At 36.2% G+C, this 27,775-nt stretch overlaps 1 protein-coding gene across 7 annotated transcripts in view; it reads right to left on the bottom strand.

The window, feature by feature from the left end:
• Positions 1–27,775, bottom strand: part of pacrg (PARK2 co-regulated) — a 160,589-nt gene that overhangs the window by 61,343 nt on the left and 71,471 nt on the right. For 6 of the 7 annotated variants that reach the window (XR_015512537.2, XR_015512538.2, NM_001007398.4 and 3 more), the window contains exons 3-4: positions 5,248–5,419; positions 938–1,087 (exon numbers count right to left, since the gene is read on the bottom strand). Coding sequence is in view for 4 of the 7 variants with exons in the window: in NM_001007398.4 (NP_001007399.2) it covers positions 938–1,087; positions 5,248–5,419 (322 nt within the window). In the remaining 3 variants the exon portion in view is untranslated. Of the gene's footprint in view, positions 1–37; positions 1,088–5,247; positions 5,420–27,775 lie in introns of all 7 variants that reach the window. The other variant, XR_015512536.2, reaches the window with a different exon arrangement.

Below are 27,775 nucleotides of genomic sequence, written 5' to 3'. Positions count from 1 at the left end.
AACAGTTTGATTGCGGTGTTTACTTCAATAATGCCACTAATATATGCATACTCCATGTATTAATACCATTTCTGTTTAGTTCAGTAATGACTTTCGTCGGATTAAGGTTATCAAAAATCGCTGTTTCGAGCTTATGTAGGCCTAAAATTCATGTTTAACTGAATAAACAGTTAGTAAACACAAGTACCTGTACATCTTATTGAACATCATTTATTTTCATCACCAATTATCATAGTAGAACAGTTTTTCAAGCAGTTTGTGATGCATTTGGAAACAGGAGATGAGCCCCTGGTCTAATGCGCCACCAGGCTTGAGAGACCTGTTCTTAAAGGCTTATTATTTGGGTAGCTAAATGCCTTCGGCAGAATTCAAATGAAGAGATTAATCTAGATTAAAAAAAATCTACTCCCACCTAAAATAATAACTGTTCAGAGAAATTTACAATTTAATTTAATAATTTATTTTCAGCTTCATTACACCAGTCTTTAGAGTCTCATGATTCTTCAGAAATCACTAATAGAAATCATAGTAATAAAAGCAATAATGACTGGAGTAATAATTTCATTTGAAACTAAATGAACATACAATAAGAAAGTAGGTATTTAAAATTTTTATCAATATTTTACAATTTAACACTTTTTTTACATTCAATAAATGCAGCCTTGATGAACAGAATAATACAAATAAAAAAAAACATGAAGAAAACTGATCCCAAACTTTTGACCGGTAGTGTACTAAAAGAGTTGTAATTAAGAAGATCTTCAATATTGCATATAAATCAAAGTCTCAAAGTTACAATAAACTGCTGTTTTGTTAAAACAAATAATTTTTCCATTTTACTGTGCACAAAAGCAGCCGCTCTGTAGAACACCACACAGAGCCTTGAGAGACTTACTGCTTTAACAATGTAACTTTGAGACATGTAAGAGCTGCTTACTGTTCATGTTCTTGAAGATGTTGAGGATGGGAAGAATCTGTCTGTAGTACGGGACCAGTGCTTCACCCACCATCTCTGCTGAAACAACCAGATGCTGCAAAACCTTCAGCGTGGTGCAGATGACCTGTCTGTTCCTTGTGTTCAGAGCATCTGCAGACAGATTGTACAGAGGGTAAAGAGAAGCTCCAGAAAACTCAACATTTTGGCAATGTGTGAAAAATGTTAGCTATGAACACTAATGAGATATTATTTTTGCACATTCTCGCTCTTAGTTTACATTCAAAACCTGGAAATGTTTCCTTCACACATTCTGCACGGATGGAGGAAAGTGTCAATTTTGTTTCTGAAGCTTTCATTTGCATCTTGCATGATTTCCCACAATCCTATGGTTCAGTGGTTAGTGGAAAGAATAACAGAGCGGCTGAAAGAAATAATTAAATTCATAAATATCCATTTTTCAATGTATGATTTGATTTCTCCTGAGAAGTAAGCTTTTATGGTAATTAAAAATATGTTTGGTTATCGCTTGAATGGCTTAATTGAATTTGTTCTAGACCATTAGACATAATGCTATGCTGTATCTGATGCCTGCCGGAAGAAGTTTTCAGGAGTTTTCAGGGAGTTAAAGGGAGAGCTTATTTACACATTTTCACACTATTCAGGCTTTCTTCTGTGAAACATAAAAGAAGATACATTGAGTCAAAGGCCACCAAAGCGGTTAACAACATTCATAAAAACAACCTTTTGTGTTCAGCAGAAAAAAAGACATTTTATTCTGAATGACAGCTGTGTGCCGTACTTTCCCAATCATTTCCATTTACTTGCCGCTCTCCTATATCTGTATCATACACTATGAAATTCTAATTACCAAACAAACACGCCAAACTGTTTTCCAGCAGTGTGACATTTGCACCGAAGGAGTGTTCAATAATTCATGGTGTGTGACGCGTCTGGAGGAGTGAAGATCTGTTTCTAAATCTCTCCAAATAAAGGCACCATTAATTCCACCTTCATATTAGACTCTAAAAATGAACGAGCTCATATATACCTATTCCTTTTCTAAATACCACAGGAGCGCGACATTTAGACACCTCAAGTAATTGCGTTAGTTTAACTCCTGATACAAACACCTTTGCAGTTATTTCTTTGAGAGAGGAGAGAAAGTTGATCCATCCATCCATCCATCGATCGATCGATCGATCGATCGATCGATCGATCTATCTATCTATCTATCTGTCTGTCTGTCTGTCTGTCTGTCTGTCTGTCTGTCTGTCTGTCTGTCTGTCTGTCTGTCTATCTATCTATCTATCTATCTATCTATCTATCTATCTGTCTGTCTGTCTGTCTGTCTGTCTGTCTATCTATCTATCTATCTGACTACCCAACCATTTTCCACACACCTGTCCATTCATCCATACACCCACCCAACCAACCATCTTTCCATCCATCCATCCATCCATCCATCCATCCATCCATCCGTCCGTCCGTCCGTCCTTCCGTCCGTTCGTCCGTCCTCCGTCCGTCCATCCATCCATCCATCCATCCATCCATCCATCCATCCATCCATCCATCCATCCATCCATCCATCCATCCATCCATCTATCTATCTGACTACCTAACCATTTTCCACACACCTGTCCATTCATCCATACACCCACCCAACCATCTTTCCATCCATCCATCCATCCATCCATCCATCCATCCATCCATCCATCCATCCATCCATCCATCCATCCATCCATCCATCCATCCATCCATCCATCCATCCATCCATCCATCCATCTATCTATCTATCTATCTATCTATCTATCTATCTATCTATCTATCTATCTATCTATCTATCTATCTATCTATCTATCTATCTATCTATCTATCTATCTATCTATCTATCTATCTATCATCTGTATATCATTCCACACACCAAACCATCCAACACATCCATCTATTCACCCACTTACCTATTCATCCATACAAACTATTTTTTTAAACAGCAATTTAGCAGAATGAAGATGATTTATGTAATCATCCACCAGGAGTTCATTTATTCTTGATTGTGGCCTTTGATTGGGTCAGTGCAGAACATCACCCTTCTGATTTTCATTCTCTTCAGTGTGACCTCTGCTGTATGTGTAAGGTCAAGTTTTTATTTAGTTTTAAATAACTGTCTCCAGCAAGCTTATTGTGTTAGTGTGATGTGCTGTGCTAGGTTTATGCTAACATCGGGGTCAGCTGTGCTTACAGAACTGCCTAACTGAATTTATTCCTTGTGACACAGAATCAACATGGTGCTGGAAACATTTGTCAGTTTATGATCTACAGTGATATTACAGCATAACGGGATCGTTGCAATTTCTTTTGTTTCGTTTTGGTGAGCCTGTCTGAAATGCAGTCAGTTTGTTATTTTAAGCTGACAGAAGTGACAGTAATTCACTACAAGTAAAAAATGTGACTTTCTGTTGTTGTAGCTCATCTGCTTCAAGGTTTGACATGGAGGATAAGTCGCTTTGTTTGCTGGTTCTGTTCGCTCAACTATTTCATTCTTTGCTGATCCAGTCTAGTGAGAAGATATAAGTTTTCAATTTCCATGCAATGCTGATAACAGAACTGTTTAGAATATAGTAATGTGTTACTATTGTTATGTTAACAGTAACATAGACTTGTTTTGGATTCCTTTTTATCTTATATTTACTTCGTTAAATATTCTTCTGCTCTCCAAGCTATGAGAACATGGCAGCCAGACACACTCTACCAGCACAGCTCAGCATGGTAGCCTAACTGTGCCTAGACTCCAGGCAGGGAATAGTTTATTATCATGCCATGCCATACCAGGCTCTTATGGAAATACTGCTGGAACCATACCTAACTGTTTAGCATAATAGTGGAAGAGCAACTATCGCATTAGTTCTGGCAGGTCCCTAAGCTGATCCATGTCTACCTGTAATATAACACCAATCACATAAGGTCTTTTCAGTTCATTATTCAGCAGCTTATTATTTTGCTCAAGTGCTAATCACCCACCTCCATGCCCAACTGTTCCTCTCATCCAGTCAAGACTTGACATTGGTTATTTTTTACCCAGTGAGTCAGACCACTCAATTACTGTATGTTGTTCTATAAAATAGTCACTTAGAACATAAATGATATCTACTACATTAATCATTACTTTTGCTGCTGTTCTGTTCACCATAGGGGGTTATTCACACTCTGCCCATTTCTATCTATGGGCAGGGAGTGTTTGCTCAGAACAGAACCATATCCCCAATGCAAAATGTATGTTAGTTTTAAGTTATCTTTGACTTTAGTGATGCTCTTCTACAGAGTCTGACCTCAGTTGAAACAAGTGTTTATTTGTATTACTGTTGTCTTTCTATCAGCTCAACAAGCTGTTCTCTATGAAAAAGAATTTTCACCAACAAAACTGACCCTCACTGGAATTGTTTCTTATTTGGACCATTCTCTGTAAACCCCAGTGATGTCTGTGTGAAAATCGCAGTTGATCTGCCAATTTTTTAAAATACTCCGACCAGTCAGTCCAGGCCAACCTGGAACCAACAACCATGACATGTTTAGAGTCACTTATATGCCATTTCCTTTCCCTTTTGATGCTCAGCATAACTTCCTCTTGACCACATCTATATGCCTACATGAGTTGCTGCCAAGGGATTGGCTTATTAGATATTTGCATTATCAAGCAGTTGAACAGGTGTACCTAATAAAGTGGCCTGTGAAAACAACATTGTTTTGAATAAAAAGTCAAGAAAAAAGGAAAATTAACCAAAACTCACAATCTAAATAAAACCCACAGAATAACAAATCATTTAACATTATACATTACATAAACTTTAAAGGTGTCTTTTTACTTTGTTGCAAAATCCTTAGATAGTGTTGAGGAATAAAAAAGCTCAACAACCCCTGGCTAACAATAATGCACTGACACCCAATATTGCTCTCATAACACTGGATTCTCCTTCAGATGGTTGAACCCTCACAGACCTTTGGCCAAGCTCCACATAGGATATGCATTTTCAGCATTTTAAGGTTTGTTTTTCCATAAGCCAGATTTATGTAGTGTGACTGCTTTAAAGCTTTTGTGGGTCCCTTGGTAGCCTCCCTTCTTTTTTGTGTTTTAATATGCATTATTTATAAATTCTGTTTTAATGCTTCATACTTTCAAGTTGTTTAGGTACCTTCTAAAGATGAAATGCAAATCACTGAAGGCAGACTGATGCCATTTTTGCGATTTAATCGCTTTGGAGAGAAATTGATATTTTAGATCCAAGAGTGCCAAGTTTCCTCTTAATGCCACTCACTTTTGATAGGGATGATGAGCTGTGGAATAACAGGAAGGACTTTATTTCCGCCGTGCTCCAGCATGTCATGGATGCCCTGTCGAGCAAAGAACTCGTAAGGGTGAACCGTCTCGCACAGTCCATCAAAGAACAGGGGGAGGTAGTGATGGTAGTCCAGTTTTTCAATCTCCACCTGTTTAAAAACACACACGAGTGCAGGGTCAGAGTTATTCTAAATGTGTCTGTTCACAATGAAATGAATGAGGGCTTCAAAGAAGCGAAGGCTAAAGGGTTTGTGTGTTTTTAAATAACCCCCTTTGCGTCTGTCCTCAACAAATACTTACAAGGTTCAATTCGCATAAAGGGCAGCCCTCGTTTTAGTGGCCCCAAGCATGCCAACGTACATTCTGGAGGGGAGACTAGAAGGGACAGCTGTTCAGGGGCTTTATAACCCCCAAACATGGGACTATCACACATTCACACCTGTTCTGCTCGGGTTATGAGCATTGAAAATAGACCTGAATAGACTAGGCCTGTTTCCTGCCCTTGAGTATTTGACATAGAGTCTCACAAATATATTACTAATTTTATGTAAGTGACACAGTCTCTGTCTGTTGGTTTTATGAAACTTCTTACACAAACATTTTTTAAATAAATATTTATTTGCTTTTTTTTATAGAGAGAAAAACATTACCTGAATATTTGAAACTGCTTGTATTTTTGCATTTAGCCAACATATTTATCCAAAGCAACTAACAAAAGAGGAATGAAGAAATTTATCAAAACATAACCCACAATGCCAGTTTTTAGACAACTAGATCACAGCACAAACTAGAGAAGAGAAGAAATGTGGAAACAGGAGAAACAGGAAGAGTGAAAGCTTTGTTGAAATGAGTGATTTATTTACATTTTTAGTCATTGTTGTGAAGAAACAACAACAATGTGAAGTTTTACAGTAGTAAGTTGGTGTAGGGAGAAACTGATTCAGTTGTAATACATTCATTCATTCATTCATTTTCCTTTAGCTTATGCCCCATTCACACGGGGGATCAGCGTCAAAGCTTCCCATTCACTTAAATGGATGACGTCAGGCATTGCCGAACTGCATTGCCTTGTTTGCAGAGGTTGGGACATTATCAACTTTTCAAACGCTGACGGAAAAGTCAGCCAATCAGATCGCTGTATGCATATACACCAGCTCAGACAGTAGCTGATTGCTTACTCATTTTATTGGCTGATGCTGCTATGACGATCGAGTCAACCCCAACTTTAGACACACCCTCGGTCAAGCGTTGATGCTGCAGCCCCTTGTGAATCGGGCTTTAGTCCATTTATCAGGGGTTGCCACAGTGGAATGAACCGCCTACTATTCCGGCATTTGTTTTATGCAGCAGATTTTTGAAAAAGTTAATAAATAAATAAATAAATAAACAAATAAAAGCCACCATAGAAACCATATTATCCTGGATATATTATCTGAAATCTATTTAAGATATTATTAAAACAAATATTTTATTTTCTAAAGTTTTTATCATTAGTTATTTTAATATTAATATACAGTAATATACATGTTTATCTATTTTCAAAGTGTACTATTTTATTGTAAAACTAAAGTATTTAAATGCATTGCGCTATTCCATTTCTTGTAAGGTTAAAAGGGGGTAGTTAAATAAGTGTATATATGTGTGTGTCTGTATGTGTGTGTGTGTCTGTGTGTGTGTGTGTGTGCCCGCGGGCGTGCATGCGTATGTGTGCATGTGTGTGTGTGTGTGTGTGTCATATGACCCTTCAACAACTGTTCTTTGTAGTCGTAGCGTCATTGATACCTGAAGCTGAGAGCTTGAAAGTCGCCAGATCTCATCAAACCCCTCCTCAAAGATGAAAGCGCACTCGCGCACACACACACAACGCACGCACACACTGAAAGCACTGATTGCTTAGAGCCAATTTACTGGCTAACCTTGACCTTTTCTGACTTGGTCAAGATCATCTTGGTGAGTCATACAGCAGAACTCAAGTACAAAAGCAAATATGTGCAGTGTGCCGGCGGAGAGATGATACTCACTCACAAACACACACACACATATACTCACACACACACATACACAAACATGTACACATACACATATGAAAAGCAAGTGGAGACACATGCAGCTAAGCAGAGACAGATGTCTCCTATCAGCGGGGTGATGTCTGTAGGACACAGTCTCAGCCTTTAGCATTAATCACTGCACAACACTGTGAGTGTTTGTGTGGGTGGATCAGGTTTTACATTATGAGAACTAAATGTCCCAACATGGATATTAAAACAACAGCATTGTGTGGACCAGACACCAATGGCTCCTATAAATAATAATGAAACTTTAAGCGAATACACTGCTGGCAAAAACAGTTTTGGCTTTTCGTAAATTGTTTTAGTGTCATTTAAAGAAAACATCCAAATGCACTTTTAAAAGTTTTAAAGTCTTTTGTCGTAGCAATTCAGTAGCACTTACACAGGTTGCCTAAACTTTGCAGCTTCATCTATATATATGTTCTGAAGGTTTTTACAGAAGAATGTTTATACATAATTTATATAAAATTATAAACAATAAAAAAAGAAAAAAATGGATTGTTTGTGAAATTTATGGCTGTTTGCCGTATCTTTTGAATTATGGAGTGATACAAAGAGATTAATTGATTTGATTACATTAAGACTCAAAAAAAGAAAGACATATTTTTTAACAAGACTACACCGAATAAAATATATGCAAAATATCACATATTTAATTCAATCATGACTCATTTGGATAGGTAAAGAGCCTTTCAGAAAAGTTGTATTACAAAAAGGTTTTCAATTCTTAATGTAATTAATCGCATGGAAAAATATAATGACTACTGTTATTATACAGTTTTACCCTATTCACATACAGTGTTTTGCTTTAAACATATAGATAGACGTGAAGACATATTAGGGCATATGAATTATGAACTAATTTAATTTCTTTTCAGCTTAGTCCCTTTATTAAACAGCGGACTGAACTGCCAACTTATTCAACATATGGATTACGCAGCGGATGTGGAGCAATCGGAAGAAACCCACACGAACACAGGGAGAACATGCAATTAATTTAAAAAACAGTCAATAAAAAGTATCTACAAGGTGGGCCATTTATATGGATACACCTTAATAAAATGGGATTGGTTGCTAATATTAGCGTCCTGTTTGTGGCACATTAGTATATGTGAGAGGACAAACTTTTCAAGATGGGTGGTGACTATAGCCCCTTTCACACAGTGATACCGGTAAATATCCGGAAAATTTCCGGAATGACTTTACCGGTATATTCAAAAAAGCGCTGTTCACACAGGCAAGGAAGTTACAGAAATTTTCCGGAAAAGAGCATTCACACATCCATTCCAAAATACCGGTAAATTCTGACATCATTCACCACAAATGAGCTTTAAACGGCTGCGCTTGTATTTGTAAACATTTGACTAAATTACAAACTCTGTGGATGATCAATATTGTGAACAACTTTCGCAGGATCACTTTCGCATGTCGAGATGTTCATAATATGTGCGTGTGCAGGCGCTCACAGGCTGTTTCACAGGCACACGCAAAGCTTGAAGGTAAACAAACAACGGCTTATCATAAGCATCTCATCGATGATTATTTACACAGTTGGCATTAAGAAGAACATATAAACGTGATCTGACTAACTTCTAGCAGCTAAATGTGTCTGGAAAAATATTCAAAGGCTTTTATTCTCATAAACCGCGCGGACGTAAATGCGTCTGACTGTTGTGATTGGCTAAAGCAGACGTCTCACGTCAGCACGTTCTAGACGTGCACGCGCTTATTACGGCAATCTTACTTTTGCATTCACACAGCGCAGCATTCCGGCAAATTGCCGGTAATGTTACAATTTCTCTTTCCGGAAAATAGCCAGAACGAATTTACCGGTATTTTCAAAAAGGACCTGTTCACACATACACACCTTTCCGGAAAATTGCCGGCAATTTTCCGGAAAGGTCTGTATGTGTGAAAGGGGCTTATGGTGGCCATTTTGAAGTCGGCCATCTTGGATCCAACTTTTGTTTTTTCAATAGGAAGAGGATCATTCAACACATCAAACTTATTGAGAAATTCACAAGAAAAACAATGGTGCACTTGATTTTAACGTAACTTTGTTCTTTCATGAGTTATTTACAAGTTTCTGACCACTTATAAAATGTGTTCAATGTGCTGTGTTACCTTGTCAATGCAACCCTCTTCTCCCACTCTTCACCCACTGATAGCAACACCGCAGGAGAAATGCCAGCACAGGCTTCCAGTATCCGTAGTTTTAGGTGCTGCACATCTTGTATCTTCACACCATAGACAATTGTCTTCAGATGACCCCAAAGATAAAAGTCTAAGGGGGTCAGACCGGGAGACTTGGGGGCCATTCAACTGCCCCACGATGACCAATCCACTTTTAAGGAAACATTCATTTATTCGTTCATTTAGGAATGCTCGAACCTGACACCCATAATGTGATGGTGCATCATCTTGCTGGTAAAACTCAGGGAACATGCCAGCTTCAGTGCATAAAGAAGGAAACACATCATCATGTACCCATGTCAAATATCCAGTGGCCTTGAGGATTCCATTGATGAAGAACGGCCCCACTATATTTTTTGTCCATGGTGTGAAGATACAAGATGTGCAACACCTGAAACTATGGATACTGGAAGCCTTTGCTGGCATTTTTCCAGCGGTGTTACTATCAGTGTGTGAAGAGTGGGAGAAGAGGGTTGCATTGACAATCCAACACAATGGGCAGCACATTGAACACATTTTATAAGTGGTCAGAAACTTGTAAATAACTAATGAAAGAACAAAGTTACGTTAAAACCGAGCAAACCATTGTTTTTCTTGTCAAATTCAAATAAGATGGTGTGTGAAATGATCCTCTTCCTATTAAAAAAACAAAAGTTGGTCCAAGATGGCCAACTTCAAAATGGCCACCATGGTCACCACCCATCTTAAAAAGTTTGCCCCCTCACATATACTAATGTGCCACAAACAGGACGTTAATATCAGCAACCATTCCCATTTTATTAAGGTTATCCATTTAATGGCCCACCCCGTACATGATAAAAACACATATATGTGTGCAGATCTCCAAGTAATGTTGTGAAAGGTTGAAGGGATATTGCGGGTTGTGAGATTCAATGGGTATTATTAGTTGTTGTGAATTCAGTGGCAGCATGTGTGCTCGTTATAACCAAATGTGCTGAACCACCTTGATAAAATTCACACTCCTATACAGAGAAAAAAAAGAGACACAAAACACTTCCTGTATCCTTTTTTCTTGCAAACAGTCTGGGTTTTTAAATCAATTACAAAGATGTATTTTTGCCTATTATCCTGTTAATTATTTAATAATTAAAACACCAATGTGTTTTGTTTTTTAAAATGTTTGGAGTTGGTTACATATGTGTACATCAAAGATTTGGACGTCCACTGCTGACAAAATGTCCATGTTTGTTGCAAAAAGCAATGATTAGGATCCAGAATGATTATTTTGAATAATTGCACTCTATTGATCTCATTCTTGATACTGTACTTTTTAATTATATTATTCTGTTAACTTCTATTCATTGGATACCACTGTTTAAAGAGATTGCAGGGGAAGGGGGTGGGGTGGTTGAATTGATATATGTGATTATATTGACTTTTCAGCCTGTATGCTTTCTTAATAATAATATTTAAAAATAAATAAATAAATAAATAAATAACTTAAAAACTTAAAATGTTTTTAGTCATCGGGGTTAGGGTTAAAAAAAAATACTACAATCAAAAATTGGGCACAAAATAGTACCTTACCAAAGTCTAATTAACTATAAAATCAATATTTTTTTATGATAAAATATTGAAAGACAAACTTTACCTTTACTTTTTAAAAATCAAGTGATACACGTCATAGTTTAAAACACTTTAACACACTTCCTTAACTTACTCTCACACAGCCACTGTATAGCATATCCAAGCAAAGGTGCTTAATAAAATGAATATAAATAATTAATATATAATAAAAAAGATCAACACTGCATGTTTTCTTTTTATACAGTATGTCTGACAAACGTTTAAAAGCAATAAAGGCACTGAAGGCCATATACTGTTTCTACATCCCCCCTAACAACAACCTTCATGCCTATTTCACAACACACACAATTGCGGTTTTCATTTCACAGCCCATATTAAAACATTACAGCATTCACACAGCTTGTGTTCACTAATCCAATAAATTCCACTTCCTGTCACTCATTTTCCATTTCAATATCCTGTGGGGTGTGGCAAATTTCATTCAAATTCCTATTTGTGAAGAGCAAGCCAGCCAATTCTTGAATTGTGAATTGTGCTTGCTCCTGGTGTGTGAGCGCTTGTCCTTTAAAAGGATTTTGATAGCTCTCACGTCTGTCAAACTATTTGTGTAACATATTGATTCAGAGCTGCCGGAGATGTTAAAGGGAAGACAAATGATTTGTCACCAGTGCAGAAACAAAGAAATATGAGGAGCATCACACATGCTGCATCTCTGACATGCATAAACCACAGCGAGCAAAATGGCTCAAGGAAAATTCCATTTTGAGTTTATAATGCAAAATAACATTTGACAATATCACCAAAAATATATAGTAACTACTCACTAATTTTATTTGTTAGTGTTGGTCACACTTAGAGGAATTGGGACTGTATTTTAAGACTGCATCATACTAAAAATTCTGAATAAAAGCCAAAAAATCTGGATGCACTTGGCTAAAACCCAAATATGAAAATGGTTTGTAATGATTATTTGCTATAGACCATGTCAATGTGGCGATGTCATTGGCCCATGAACACATCTTGCTCGTTGTCAAACTATTTTAAAAGTATAAGTATTACTCCCCCCCCCCCCCCCCCAACCCCCTACCATTACACAGTATGTCTGATAATATTTTTGTTCTTCTGGAGAAGAAGGTCTCGGAAGTCTCATTTGTTTTATTTTGGCTAGCAGTTTTACATTTTTCAAAAGCCATTTTAAAGTCAATATTATCAACCCCTTTAAGCTAGATTTTTTTTTCGATAGTGTACAGAACAAATCATCATTATACAATAACTTGCCTAATTACCCTAACCTGCCTAGTTAACCTAATTAACCTAGTTAAGCCTTTAAATGTCTCTTCAAGCTGTATAGATGTGTCTTGAAAATTATCTAGTAAAATATTGTTTATTGTCGTCATGGCAAAAATAAAATAAATCAGTTATAAGAAATGAGTTATTAAACTATTATGTTTAGAAATGTGTTGAAAAAAATCTTCTCTCCGTTAAACAGAAATTGGGAAAAAAAATAAATAAGGGGCTAATAATTCAGGGGGGCTAATAATTCTGACTTCAACTGTACTTAAGGGCCATTGTTATTGTTTACGTCCCTCAAAATGGTCTAGTTTATTTAATAATATAATTTTGTAAGACTTTCAGAATTGAACTTGACAACTTAAACAACACTGATTTAAAAAAAAAAAAAAAAAAACACATTTTATTAGTAGAGTCGAGAGGCATTTTACCAGCATTGACACCACAGTAGCGTTATTTCAAACTACAAGAATGCATATATTACATGAAAATGTCCTCTCAGCGCATTATTTGAGCATACTTTCCAGTTCCAGGGAGCATGTGCAGTTCATTAAAAAGTTTACAAGTTCATGAATGGAATATCTACTGAGCAGAATACTGAGCCATTTTGAACATTGACTGTACTGCTCTTGTCCTTTGTTTGATGCAGGAACAAACCACCCTTTGCATGGCACAATGAAATGAATGGGTTTCATAGCACTGTGCTTTCCGCATCCAGTGTAAAAGTAACTTCACTCTGTGCAGTAACGGCTAGAGGGAGAGTGAAACCAGTGAACTGAATTTTTTTCCCGGCTCATGTTTTCATCGTTTTGGGGCATAATTTCCATCCCTGCATTCCATTGCATAGTATGATTTAACATATTTATCATCACTCCTGTGATTCAAACTAAAACGTAACTAAACTAACATAATTAAGAAATTTTATTAAAAGCAAATTAACTTTTGTGGTTATGTCAATTTACAGTTGAAGCAAAAATTGTTAGCCCTCCTGTGATTTTTTTTTTTTTAATTGTAAGGATGGCTGAGTCTCTCCATAATATATAAATCCTGAGACCTGTTATGGAATTCCTTGCAACACGACCAAAAGAATTGTCAGGCACTTAAACAATAGTCTAATCTGAGAAGATGATCAGCTAGGAAACCAGTTGTTCAACTGTCCCAGTCACCCACCCTGAGCCACCCTCTTTGCCCTTGACTTTTCCTTCTCCATCACAGCAGATCACTCACATATCACACAGGATGTCTAAGTTTTTATCACGGCGTATCTTGAGGCTATATATTTATGTTAGGTGTCTTTTAAATGTCTCTGTGAGATTGGTAAAGTAGTCTTAATTACACTTTAATATTTCTCTTGTATATGTTAATTTGGGTTTTGGCTTTGTTAAGATCTTTGACAGATGCTCCACTCTAGGAAAATGACTGGACAAGAGTCTTTGTGAAGTCTTTATTGTCTTTTGTTGCGATTTGAGTATTTAAGGGAAAGGTGCAAAGGTGTCTGTGAGATCCTGTATCCAGGATATCCAGTTGCAGTGTGTGAGTCTCTGAGCTCTGCACCAAGACTTATATGCTGCAGCGTACTTCTACATGATTAGGTATTAATCTCTAACTCTTAAATGTATCTTTGGGTAATTGATGTTGTACATTTCTGAATTGGCTTATTTTGTTTAATTATGTGAAGTGGAATGGAAAATCTTTGCCTGACAGATAAATGTAAAATTCTTGTTTAACTCTAATATCTCCTGAAACTAGTAGATTGTTTAGGCTGATGTTTCTGCAACCTATGACTGGGATTGCTCATGCACTCGGACTTAATGGATGGAGCATAGGGACTGCATTAGAGACCTGTTGATTTCTGACAATCACTGACTTAGTATGATATAATCTAGTGGCTAAATCAAAGTTTCTTTATGTATGAGAAAGCATAAGGCTGCCTAATATTACTTAAAGGAAATTAGTTATCCTCCATCTAAGAACCAGGCGAGGATGTGTCTGAGCAAATGTAACTGGCCAGCATGCTGTATCTAAGCGACTTCGGGTAAACTATTTATTAGGTTAATCAATCTAAATTAGATCAAATCACAAGGCGATCAGCTTGAATTGGATGAATCTAAACTTAAATGATTATAAATTGGAGTCAAATGGAATTTGGAATTGGAAACAAAATAAAATAAATTTTAACAAATTAAAATATTTATTTTCAGATGTGCTAAAAAAAAGTCTTTCATTGCCTTTAACCTTCACCCATGCTGTTAGTTCCGTCATTGGACTAATAGATGGACCTTTACAAAATATTTCCCAAATTATGTTTAACAGAGCAAAGATTTTTTTCACAGTATTTACGATAATATTGTTTGTTTTATTTAGACTAGAATAAAAGCAGTTTTTAAAAATATACAGGAAGGCTAATAATTCATGAGGGCTTATAATTCTGACTTCAACTATACATGATATTAAAACATCAAATTAAATTTAACATAATTTAAATATTAAGAATTTAAATAGTTATTCTCTTCTATCAAAGTAAGGCAACATAAAAAAACATATCCTTAATATACATCATATAAATTTTTTACAGTGCAGAAACTAAACCTCAATCTTCACTATTTACAAATGACTTCATCTGCTCTCATTTCAAAAGCCACAAGTAAATACAAAGTTAGCTTTAGAGAGAGTGAGCCTGGTCATAACAGGTTAGTAAGACAAATCAGGGTTAACTCATAGCAGCCCTCATGACGACACAGTAGCAAATAAGTGAGCGGTGAAACTACAGGTGCAGTCAGAGAGTCAAATCTGGGAGTCAGTGAAACATGAAAAGTGCTGGTCTCGCTGAAAGAGTTTCTGTCGAATGGTTGCAATTATGATCCTTTTGGAAGCCATTAAAACTGTAACTGGCCATGAGCAAGGCTGTTGAAAGCTCTTAATGCCTGACAGATTGAGCAGACAGACAGACAGGTGCATTTTGAGCTGCAGTGGAACGGATGAGGCAGAGCCGAAACTAACCGCTCTCTGGCACCGAGATGAGACATAAGGCTTGAAGTGAGCGCCAGCAGCACATTTCTCCCACAAAAACACCTGTAGGGGGAAATGGCCAACCCGTGATGTCTATGATGAAGATGAACTACCAAATCAGGCCACTTGATTTTAGACCATCACAGGAACTGGAAGACAGGAAGAGCTCAAGGACACTCAAAGGACTTTCTGAAGACCACTGAGATGGTACTGTACACAACATAGACCTGTTCCTCACAGATTTCAAGCCGGACAGACTTTTTATGCTTTTTAGTGTGAGAGAGGAAGTAAACACTGTGAGAGAGTCTGTGTGACCTGTGCAAGTGAAATATGTCATTGTATTTCAGAGGGAGGAAAATAACTTGACATCTATTTTTTCCTACATTCCTGCTGTAAGACAGAGGAGTGCTTTTACTAGCATGAGAAGAGGAGAGGGAGCAAACATTTTCAGGCTTATTCGAAAATCTTTCTTTTCTTTTTTTCTGAGATGGTTGTCACTAGCTGACACACAGGGGAACATGTGGCACAGGCAGGGCTGTCAAGATTTATGAATACACCACATGAATATATGATTATATAATCATATATAAAGTCCTATAGGATAAAATCCCTCTTGATCATGATGCAACTCAATCAAGAAACAAATGATGAATATTTTAATGTAAATCATTTATAAACATTATCATGAAAAGTAATAATTATTCATTTCATTTAAATTTTTGTTCATTTCCATATATTATATTTATATTCTTTTTATGTGTATACTTTTAAAGGAACCCAAAGTTAATGTTAAATGTGTGTGCTTCTTGATGTAATCACAAGCTCAACTGTAGTTTTTAATCAGTTGAATAGCTGGAATGTGCCAGCTGCAGGAATATTGTGCTAAAAATTATTTGAAAGGATAGGATTCTACCAAACAAACTGTTTAGACCAATGATGATTAAAGACAATGCATCATCATCTGTTTGTGTGCCTGTGTATAGACCGTTTTCTTAAAACACTAAATTACCCATTATGCTTTGCATGTATGCACAAGGAGAATGCTAAGATCTTCCGGTCAGCAACTAATGCGTTTAAACAGTCACATTTGGACAGCTTTGAAATGATAGTTTTGATCTGTTCTACCTGCTTTTATCATCTTTGAACTAATACTGTTGTGGATCAGCCCCACCTCCTTGACTGATTTTTAAAAAAATGCAATCTAAAAGGATGGAAAACAACTGCTGTGAGGCATTTTCCCCTCATTGTCAGAGTGCCGTTTAAATAAAGCCTTGTCATCACTAAATCAATATTTTCTCTTTCTTTAAAGCATATAACCAGCCCAAACAAATGTAATTCACCAAAATGTTTGACACACACGCATAGCCTGTACTGTCCCACTAACCCACTGATTTAATAACTGTGACAAAGTGAAAATAAAGTGACATTTTGAAATGACATAAATACACAAACCATGGTAAACACAATGCACTAAATGAAACATAAACGGCTCACGCATAGAACCAACATGCAAATCAGCCAGCAGAGTATGAGTAACAGACTTTTATTGGTCATTTTTGTAAATTGCATCACTTACATACCTGTTAAGTACCATGCCATGAATGGTTTGCTCTATGATGCAGTGAAGTATTGCATGTGTGTGTGTGTGTGTGTGTGTGTGCGTGTGTTGAAGAGCCGCTGAGTTAACAGCTGACAGGCCAGGGAAACACACACACACACACACACACACACAGAGAGACACACACACACAAACACTGTATTTCGGACGGCAGACACGTGAACTAGGAGAAAGTTTTTCTCGTGCGCTTGAACCACATCTGACAGATTATAACGACTTTAAAACACACCTTTCAAAGTTGTGTGTCACAAAAACACTCCATAATCCACTCAAAATGCTAACAAAACCCATTTTTGGAGAGCAAATTACCGGTTGTAAACACTGTAAACGAAAGTTCTAAACATTCTAACAAAAAACGCTGATCGCTATGGCGCCCTTCATGCAGCACCCAAGAAAAAGGTCTATAAACTGGCCTTGAAGAACTACCCTTTGCTTTGAGCAACCAGAATGGAACCTCTTGTGTTTCTTCTGTATTGTTCCCTTGCTTTAAGAAAATGAATCTTCCTGAGTCCTCATATTATATTATATTATATTATATTATATTATATTATATTATATTATATTATATTATATTATATTATATTATATTATATTATATTATATTATATCATATTATATTATATTATATTATATTATATTATATTATATTATATTATATTATATTATATCTGAAGAATTCCACTCTCTTAACATTAATGAACCAATATTACGTGCGACATGACTAAACAAACAAGAAAATTATATCACAGGAGACAGTCATCTTTTCCTGCTGCTCCAGTCACCTGAGGTAAAAAAAAAAAAAAAGCCAACCTCCTTTTGATGATGTGCATATCATACAGTTGGTCAGGATAACAATAATGCTGCATGACTCAACCCTGGCTTTCCATCACAACACAAACACACATCTTCATGTACTTAAGCTAATGTGAAGAGAGTGCTGTAGTGTCAGCGGTGGTGAAGAGCTGCAGGGTATGAAGGGCTGTAATGCCAGGCTGGAGCTTCAGACGGAGATGACAGGTATTGTCAGGAAACTCAGTGAGCGGCCAGCGGAAGGAGACGAGCTTGTCTCTGACGGGTTTATTGAAAAAGCTGCGGGCGCAAACAGCTTGAGCCAACAGGACTCCACAACACACACTCACAATACATGGAAATAGACATACTTATTTATCATTCTGCTTCTAAAGGTGTATTTTTTCCTCTCATTTCATCAGGGACTAAATGCATTCAGCAGGAGGGAATGCACACATACAGAGACTGTATAAAAAGATAGGTATATTACATACTGAGGTAGGTCTAGTGGTTAATAATATATATGCACTTCAACAAATTAAAATGGTCAGTAAAGGTCATAACTTACGTAAGGTTCTAAATCAGATATGATATGAGGAACCCCATATTATAAAAAGACATGAACGAAAAGAAAACAGAACTGAATTAAAACAAAAAACAAGCAGAAAAGAAACAAAAAAAAGCAAACACAAAACAAAAACTACATAAAAAAATAAAACAGAAAACAAACAACACAGTTACCAGCATATTAAATATATATATATATATATATAAAAAAGCCATAAACACAACAAAAAGGAAAACAAAAAAATTAAATAACAAACCGATTAAAACAGATCGCTGGGAAACACGCAGTTCGCTGGAGTACTACAAATCCACCACATTATGGACTACAACTCCATCCATGCACTCTGCTCACACACACCTGATTCAAGTTCCGGTGATGAGTACACACACAGCTTTTAAATACTAGTATTTAAAGTGTCCACACATGGACCTTAAATACTACGCACACACACACATACACACTCACACACACACACACACACACACACACATCTGGGCCGAGTCTGTTTACCACATTACAAATACACAACTACATAATTGCAAACACAAAAACAAAAATAGAACAGAACACAACAAAACAAAACTAAACAAAACAACAGAACAGAGAAAAACAGAACAAAAATAAAACAAACAAAAACTAAATGGAACAGAATAAAAAACACTGTTAGCAATGTACTGCATACACAAAATAAAACAGAACTGAACAAAACAAAGGAATAAAATAAAAAACAAAACAGAGCGAAGCAAAGCAGACCAAAATAAAAAAAGACAACAAACAAAACAAAATAAAACATAAATTCAAATACAAAGCTAAATACAAACATATTCTGTCATGATCAACAGCGATCTAACCCTCATAGATCGCTGGAGAACATTCACCCGGACTACAATCCTGTCATTACAGGAACTACAAATCCTGTCATGCACCACACACACACACACCTGTTCCGGTTCTCCTTTGATTACTTACGCACACAGCTGGGAGCTGCTCAAAGAATAATTACATGGACCATATATACAGCGCACACACACACACACACACACACACACATACACACAGACACAAACGCTGCTGTTTTTTCTTGTTGGTGCATACCCTGTTACATTCTGAAGCAAAATCCTCACTCTGTTGTCATCCAACTCCCTTGTAGTTACATATACAGTCATGAGCAACTCAAAACCAAAACACACACAAAACCAAAACATTTACAAAACATAAATTTCATATTTAAAATGTTAATTTAAAAAAGTGAAAGTAAGAACGAGTCACTAAATAATATGATTAACTAATAATTAATGTGTTTATCAATTTATTTTATTAGTTTCAATTTAAAAAAAGTCTTCAAAAGTTCAGGGGAATATCCTTTTTCAGTAAATCCACTTTCAATGAGAGAGGCAGGTGGAAGAGAGAGCAGGAATGAAAGTGCTGTGGATGAGTGATAGAGAAGTGAAGTGCACTTTTGAGAGCTGTGTGAGGAACACTGATGCCGAAGGCAACTGCCTATATTACCTACGCCAGGATCAGGCACTCAAACCAGCACTCATATCGGCAATGTCAATTTAAATATGGCTTAAAACATTCCTCAGCCTCGTTCCTTTTTTCTCTCCATCATCTCCTGTCACCCTAAATGTGGTTTCTCCAACTAAATGGTGCGCTGAATGAGTTTAAAATGTAGTTAGCAATGACATGGTAAAACCAAACCTCAAACTTTCTTTCTTCTAGCAATTCAAAACACGGCAGACTCTGTCTGCATTCAAGAGGAAGATGAAGAGAAAAAGGAGAGTGTTGGGAGACGCGGAAGTGGAATTCACTTTTGGGCTTTGCTAATCACTTTTGGGCTTAGGGAAAGATTGGCAGAAATGGAAAAGGAGTGAGTTAATGAGAAAATATGAGGATTCTTGTGAGGCCTTTGAATGAAATATGGCAGATATTCTCTCTGTGTGCGGTGGAGACAGGGCTGTCTGTCATTAGCACGCCGAGGGCAGAGAATCTAGGCTAAGTGTTCAGGCCATTTCTGTTGCCTTTCCAACCGGCTGCGTAGATATGAGGATTTCACAGCCTATTACACATGATAATTGGAGAACATATTGAATTGGAGGCAATTTTCTCTTCTTCTTTGTATGCATAAATGTTTACAGTATTCACAGTAAAGACTTTTCGGGGAGGCATGTGACCGAGCATGCTAGATGACGGATCCAGTCATATGCGATATTTGTTTCTATAAATGCGCTTGGCACTTTGTCAAAATACAAATAATAAAAACAACCAGCATAACTGAGACGGCTATTTAAATGATGAATGTTTTGTTTACCATGTATTAGTAATTCCTGGCATGGAGGGATATTCAATTACATAACTTCACAAAAAGCGTATCTTTATCTCTTTTCATTGTTGAAACTTATCTAAACCGATCAAAGAAGCTAGCAAGAATAAGTGAAAGAGAAAAGTAATCCCTGCACTCTCAGAAATAAAAGTATGGTCGCTGTCACTGGGGCAGTACCTTTACAAAAGGTACTATGTAAAACACTGTAAAAAAAACTGTCAACTTTATCAAATAGAATGAGTGATGTTAACTCAAAATTTACTGAAAGCTAATTCTACTCACTTGAAAAGAGTTTTGAACTCATTGCTGAAGGTAAGGAGTTAATTAAATACCTCATTACTTCAGTTTAAATGGAGTGAGTTCACAGTACTCATGTAGATTAGTTTATAACTCAAATTGTTTGTAGCAATCGGTTTCCTCAAATGGTTTGAGTTGCCCTAACTTATTGGGTTTTACAGTGTACATATTTGTACCTGAATCGTCCATAGTGGTACCTCAAAGGTACTTTTTAGGTATATTTGGGTACAAATACAGTATGCACCTTTTAGGTACTGTGGACTATGTAGGTATAGTCCACAAATATGTATCTTTAAAAAGGTACTGCCCCAGTGACGGCTCCTGCACCTTTATTTCTGAGACTGTGGATAATTATTCGAGCCTAAGCTTTTATAGGCCAACATAAATGTGTGGTCACATTAGTAAAATTTCAGGGTAAAAAAGGGTGTACTGTAATTAGTGGAGTGTTATTAGAAGCATAGATCACAGAGAAATCCCTATTACATAGAAAAGCTTTCTGTTGTTTAGCGAATAAACAGTTTGATTTTTATTTATTTATTTATTTGTTTAGCTGTTTCTTATAGGGCATAATAGAGAAGTTAACATCTTTAATTAAAGTTAAGAGATGACAGGCAAATCAGTGTGATGACTTTTGTGGGGAACTAGCTAATCACTTTATAAACTGACAGTCTGTCTTTTAATCTTTGGCATGTTTGCCATTATATATATATATATATATATATATATATATATATATATATATATATATATATATATATATATATATATAGTGTTGTAGTGGCCTACATTTTGCAATGAAATTAGTGCTTACTGAGAATTCTGTGTCTGCAAGCAATGATTGACTTTTGTAAATCTGACTGATCCCTGACTGAGGTGCACGGTCTTAAAACAGAAGAAATGAGAAGAAAGATGGGAAGAGATGAAAGGCTGAATAAAATATTAAGTGAAGACTAAATGTCATCATTATCATATCTATCTGTCATTCTAATCAGACGTAATCACTGCTTTCAGTCTGCTGACACTCATATCCATATAACTGACAGCACACTGATCGCTTCTTGAAATAAGAGAGACAGGGAAGCTAAAGAGATAAAAACCTGGTTGCCATAACATTTAAAGCAGAGATTTCACCAACACATAACATACAGTTTATCTCTAGTTTAATGTGACTTGTGTCATGAGCTAATGCAGATTAAATTTCAGCAAAAAGTGTCTGCCAGTACTTTAAGAGTAAAATATATATACATATGGGCGTAAATAGCTATGTGGAATCACATTAAACTATTTTTGATTTAGCATTAAATTAAATATTAATGTTATTGATCAACATCACTTCTTATTTGCAATCTGGATTTAAACAAATGCTTTTTTAGCTGACGTGGTTGCTATGGCAAGAAAGCATTTGGCTTAAATGTAAATGCAATTACCACTTCATTACTGGTTAGGTCTGAGTTCATTAGCAACACTATCTTTAACAAAAGAAGAAGAAAAAAAGGAGATTTTGCTTGGGCATGAGCAATAAGGTGCGTTCAGAGGTCTAGGATTAATTCCCTCGGTGTCTAGTTTAGAGCTTGGAGGCACACAGGCAGGTATCCTGAGTTATCAGTTCTGTTCTCTCCCTATGAGGATGTTCTTAATAAGTCCTGGACCAGGAGCGCCTGGAGACTCTCGCCAAACCCATTACACATGCTGATCTGATTGCCTTCATTCATTATTAAATCAAAATGCTGCGTGGCCTTCATGTCGGCCACTTTATGAGACTTTAAAATTTAAACACTTGAAAACTGACTGGTAATTTTGACTAAACCGTCCAGTAAATAGGGGCAGTGAGTGTTACGCCCATTCCACTCCCGGATACTATTGATGATGCCAACGCTTCAAACGCAACCTGCTTCCCGTCAATGAGAGCTCAGAGACTAATTAAACTGAGCATGATGCTGACCAATTACACACAAAACAAGCTCGTTAGAGCACTGTAAGCCTGTTTTATTAATAACCCCATTTATTACCATAATCAGCTCACTTTTATCTGTAAACATCAAAGGCATACAACTGTGACATCTCTAGTAGAATGTAATTTTCTGTTTATTTTTATCGTCCTACTGTGTATATTTTGCCTTAAAAAGTTGCTGTTTAAATGTAAGCAAACAAATATTAAATCTATGACCGAATGTTTAATGCAGTGATCAATGGGTTTCTGACAGTTCTTTTAACCCTAATTGATTCAGTTTGTAATGACTTTTAGTTTTGCTGTTTAAAAGTCAGATTTGCCATCACAAGAATAAATTACATTTAAAAGATGTTAAAGTTCTTTGAAATTGTAATATTAGATGATAATGTTGTTTTTATAGTATTTCTGATCAAATACATGAAGTCTTGATGAGTTTTGTGAGACTTCTGTTATGGTTAACAAAAATCTCTGTGATTCACATAGATACACAAATCCTGGATTTATTAGTGGATGGCTCGTATCTCAGCTCAGATAGAACAGCTGATCGACACTGCTTTGAAATACTTTAGTGTCCCTTTATCTGTGTTTGTACTCTGTGAACAGAGATAAAGATTGGTGAAGTGATGAACATCACAGCCAATCACAGACACCTCTGTTGAGCATGTGAACACATTGGCCAATCAGCAGTGTTTAAGCTAAGACTATAGAATACATAAGACATGTCACTTGTATAGTTTTGAATGGGGAAAACTGTAATGGTCAATATGGCAAATTAATACCCGCCTACTAGTACAGGAGCCAATCATCGATGGCTATAGACTGACGTTTCTCTGGTTGACCCATGATAATGTGTAACACGGCCATAAATGAGGTTGATATCATTATCTCGTTTTTTTCATGGGCGCATGCGAATTAGCTCGGGCAATCTGAAAAAATGCTGATTTTGTTTGATTCAAACATTTAGAAACATAACTTATGAGACAGTTGTTGTTTTATTTTATTAGTTATTCCAAATATGTAATGTAAGCATAAGCTTAGCAAAGAGTTTTGGAGAAATTATTTTTTTTTGAGAGCCATTTCAAAGAAATGCAGAGTTTGCATTTTCTCCCCGTGTTTGCATGGGTTTTCCTCAGGCTCTCCGGTTTCCTCCCACAGCCCAAAAACATGTAACATAAGTAAATTGACAAAATTAAATTGACAGCATAGACACTCCATAGCATTCATAATCTACCTCCCACATTATCAAGCAGGGGTAATTCTCGAGAGCTACCTTCTCGGGTGCATCTCGTTTAATATTAATCTGCTTCTTTTCACTTCTAAAATGCATAACATGACAATTAAGACATGGCCTTTTATAAGACATGGGTACCATATTCTCTGCACTCTTTCATTTTCCTAAACTTTGTTAATGTGGCCACATTGCATCTGCAACATTCACAGCAAATCCCACAGCAAATGAAGGACTTCCGATTCACTACTGCAAATCAGTATGACGCCCCTTTAGTCTGACCACTTTAAACAGGCCTCAATTATGAGCAGCCGTTTTAATGAGCAGATGAGTGAGGGTGCAGCTGCAGGCAGAGACCTGTTCTCCAGCACTCCAGATCGGCCAGACGGAGGCTGCCAGCGACCGGCTGACCACTGCTGTGCCCAGGGCTCAATCTGCACACTCAGCTGCTCTTTATACCCCTTTATTAGACTCGCTCTCTTCCTCTGTCTGCCTCTCTCCCTCCTTTCTAATCTCTCCGGGCTCTTTCGCAGGATTTTAATTAAATCATAATCAGAGAAGAAGTTTTCTGACAGATGTTTGTTTGTGCTAATGTGTAAGAAGAGCTTTCCGAGGTCACACTAGAGCAGCTTGCAGATCTTAAACTGAGCAGGATTGTTTAATATGTCAAATGTTTTCTACAAGCACATCACGAGTGATTCAAAGACGTCTGATTCTGCAGAAAATGATGGCACGCAATATAAAGTTGGTATTATGAGAGCTATCATTTTTTTTAATGCGGTATAAACCTGAGATGACAGCACGAAGAGATGCATCTTTTCACAGTCTGCAGATCTGTTAGAGTTCTGTGCTCTCTTCTTCCACGCCACATAAAGCCTTCAATGTTCCTGCAGGCACCAGGCAACACACACATGATGCTGTTACTCCTCAACTCTCTATCATTGTCAGGGTTTTTTATTGTATTTTATTCCACATGTAAGAAAAAGCAAAGAGAGTTAAGGTGAAAGCACGTCCTGCTATGGTACTGTCGTATATCAGACGTTTAAAAGAGACTCGAAGACATTTTTCTTTATAACTCACAAGATATTATAAATTCACAAGCCATCTTTCAGTATAAGATACATATTTGTCACCATGCGGGAACGACAAGAACATAAAGCTGAATTATAATACAATTACAGTTACGCTGCTTACTGATTTAAATTCAAGTTTGAGGCAGTAAGCTTGTTTTGGATTTAGAGAACATTACACATTTAAAGCAAAAGCAACCATGTAGAGTAAGATCATGCAGAATATGTACTTTAACAGACAATATCTTAATATCAAGTATGTAATAAGCCACTAGTTAAAAGTAAAAATTGGTCCTTTAACTAAAGTTTTAATGTATTATTATTTGTGTTTCCAATAGGATCAATCAATGATATTTGCTTTAATATTAAACACACATATTACTGTAATTACCTGTAAAAATTGCTCTGAAACTGATTTCATTTCTGTAATTATCACAATGCTGTGAACTTATTTTGTTTTAATTGTAGAATGTTAAAGGTGCAGTAGGTGATCTGCCAAAATGATAACTGGTAGCATAATAGCTTTGAAAACACAGTCGTGCAAAGCTATGCCTCCTGAAATTCCGAACACGCACCATAAAGATGACAGTAGACAACCCACTAGATCATGTCATTCGCCATTAAAAAAACTTTATAGTACTTCATAATACTACAATTCCCAATGAAAAACTGTATTGTATCTAGCACGTTGTTAGTTGTGTAGCATGCAAAACTAGTCATAATGTGCAATAATTCATGCAATGAAGGATTGCTGGTCTCACTCTCTCACTCGCTTTGTCCTTAAGCCACTATGGTGCTTGGCCAGCGAGGTGCAGTAATTACACTTATTAAGCCATACGTCCATGCTTCAGACCGAAAATTCAAAGTAGGTAAACAATACAGAAACCATGTCAGAAATTGTCATTGTTCAAAAATGAACCAATGTGATGTGAATATAAAACCAACTTCACCTCAGTAAAGCAGACTAGGTGAAACAGTGCTATTTACTTATGTTTTTTTTTTTATTAAACTACATAAAAATCTACATTATCAATGCTGTAAAAGGTCCTTTATGAAATTGAAAACAGTTAATCAATCTTTCAAAGAAAGATTTCAGTGGCTGAACAACACTTCCATGCATATAACCCATTCATAAAACAACTAAATCTACATCAGCTTTGCGTGACTAAAATAGTTAGAAAACATAAAATTACCTGTCTAAAAGAAATACTACAGCCATGGGGTCAACCTTCCTCCAGCATGCAAAAGTAACTCCGATAATGATTTAGCATTTTAAAAAGTTGATTCAGCATTTGCTTTCACCACGGTCACTCTCTCTCTCTCATGTGCATGTGAACCCACGACAAGTTTTTTGATTGTCAAGCACTTGCCTACAATGAACAAATAAAACGTTGAGGGGAAAGTGCATAATGACTTTTTCACATAATACTTTTGAGTAGTTTACATGGAGACAAATCTCCAGTCTTTTGATATATCTCTTTAGATATTTTAAGGATATCTATTAGCTAGTTTCCTCCAGAACAGTGACAAAATTGGTGTTTAGAAAGTATAAAACTGATATTTGTTATTATTATTATTATCATTATTATTATTATTATTATTATTATTATTATTATTATAACCTTTATTTTACCAGGAAAGTTACATTGTGATTAAAAATCTCTTTTACAAGAGTGTCCTGGTTAGGATTAGGTAGTACACACTGTACATTTCACATGGGTCTAACAAACAACAAACAAAAAACTATTGACAGTTAACATCAATCATACATTAGCAAACAATTGATAAAAAAAAATCTACAAGCCCTCTCTTTTTAAAAGCATTTAGTGAAATAAGTTATTTAAACTGCAACTTTGTTTGTATATTATTCTATGAAAAAGGTGTTGCGTATTTTAAAAATAAACATGTAAAGCTTGCAGTTTTTGTTACTTTTGCCTAAATGGATTAACAATTTTTTAAATAACCTCATACTTAAGTTTCTCATCAAATCTCGACCATAAAATCCTCTCTCGTATCTGACATGCCCTACCATCTTCTCATTTGTTTCATTTGATGCACTTAAGCTCAACTTCTCTCACTGGAAACACTATTGAAACAAAAACAAAACACTATTGGCTGTTTTTTAAAAGGGGGGGGGGGCTACTCTTTGCCCCTCCTTCTCCTAATTATTAAGTTGCGATTACAACAAACATCGAATAAAAACTGCATATTTCATGCACTTTGCAGGACACTCAAGTAAAGGCTCCTAAAACTCTTTAGTATGAGATGAACCAATATTATGATTTTCGACCAATACTGATACCTGTTAATTCTTTCGGATGCTGATTACCATTAAGCAGGCCAATAAATGCACGTTACTAATAATTTTTAAAAATGCAAACAAATACAGTATCAAATTTGCTTTAATTTAAAATCTCAAATGCAGAAAACCTTATTTTTTTTTCAAAATGATGACATGCATTTATCCGCCAATATCAATATAGAAGTCAATATATGCATGGCGACTTTATAGTTCTCATCCTTGGTGTAATATAGCATCTGCACTCCTGATG

The sequence above is a fragment of the Danio rerio genome, chromosome 17, assembly GCF_052040795.2.
Source record: "Danio rerio strain M-AB ecotype USA chromosome 17, GRCz13ab, whole genome shotgun sequence".
NCBI classification, from domain to species: Eukaryota; Metazoa; Chordata; class Actinopteri; order Cypriniformes; family Danionidae; genus Danio; species Danio rerio.
The sequence above is the reverse complement of the archived record's forward strand: the minus strand, read 5'-3'. Positions and strand labels throughout refer to the sequence as shown.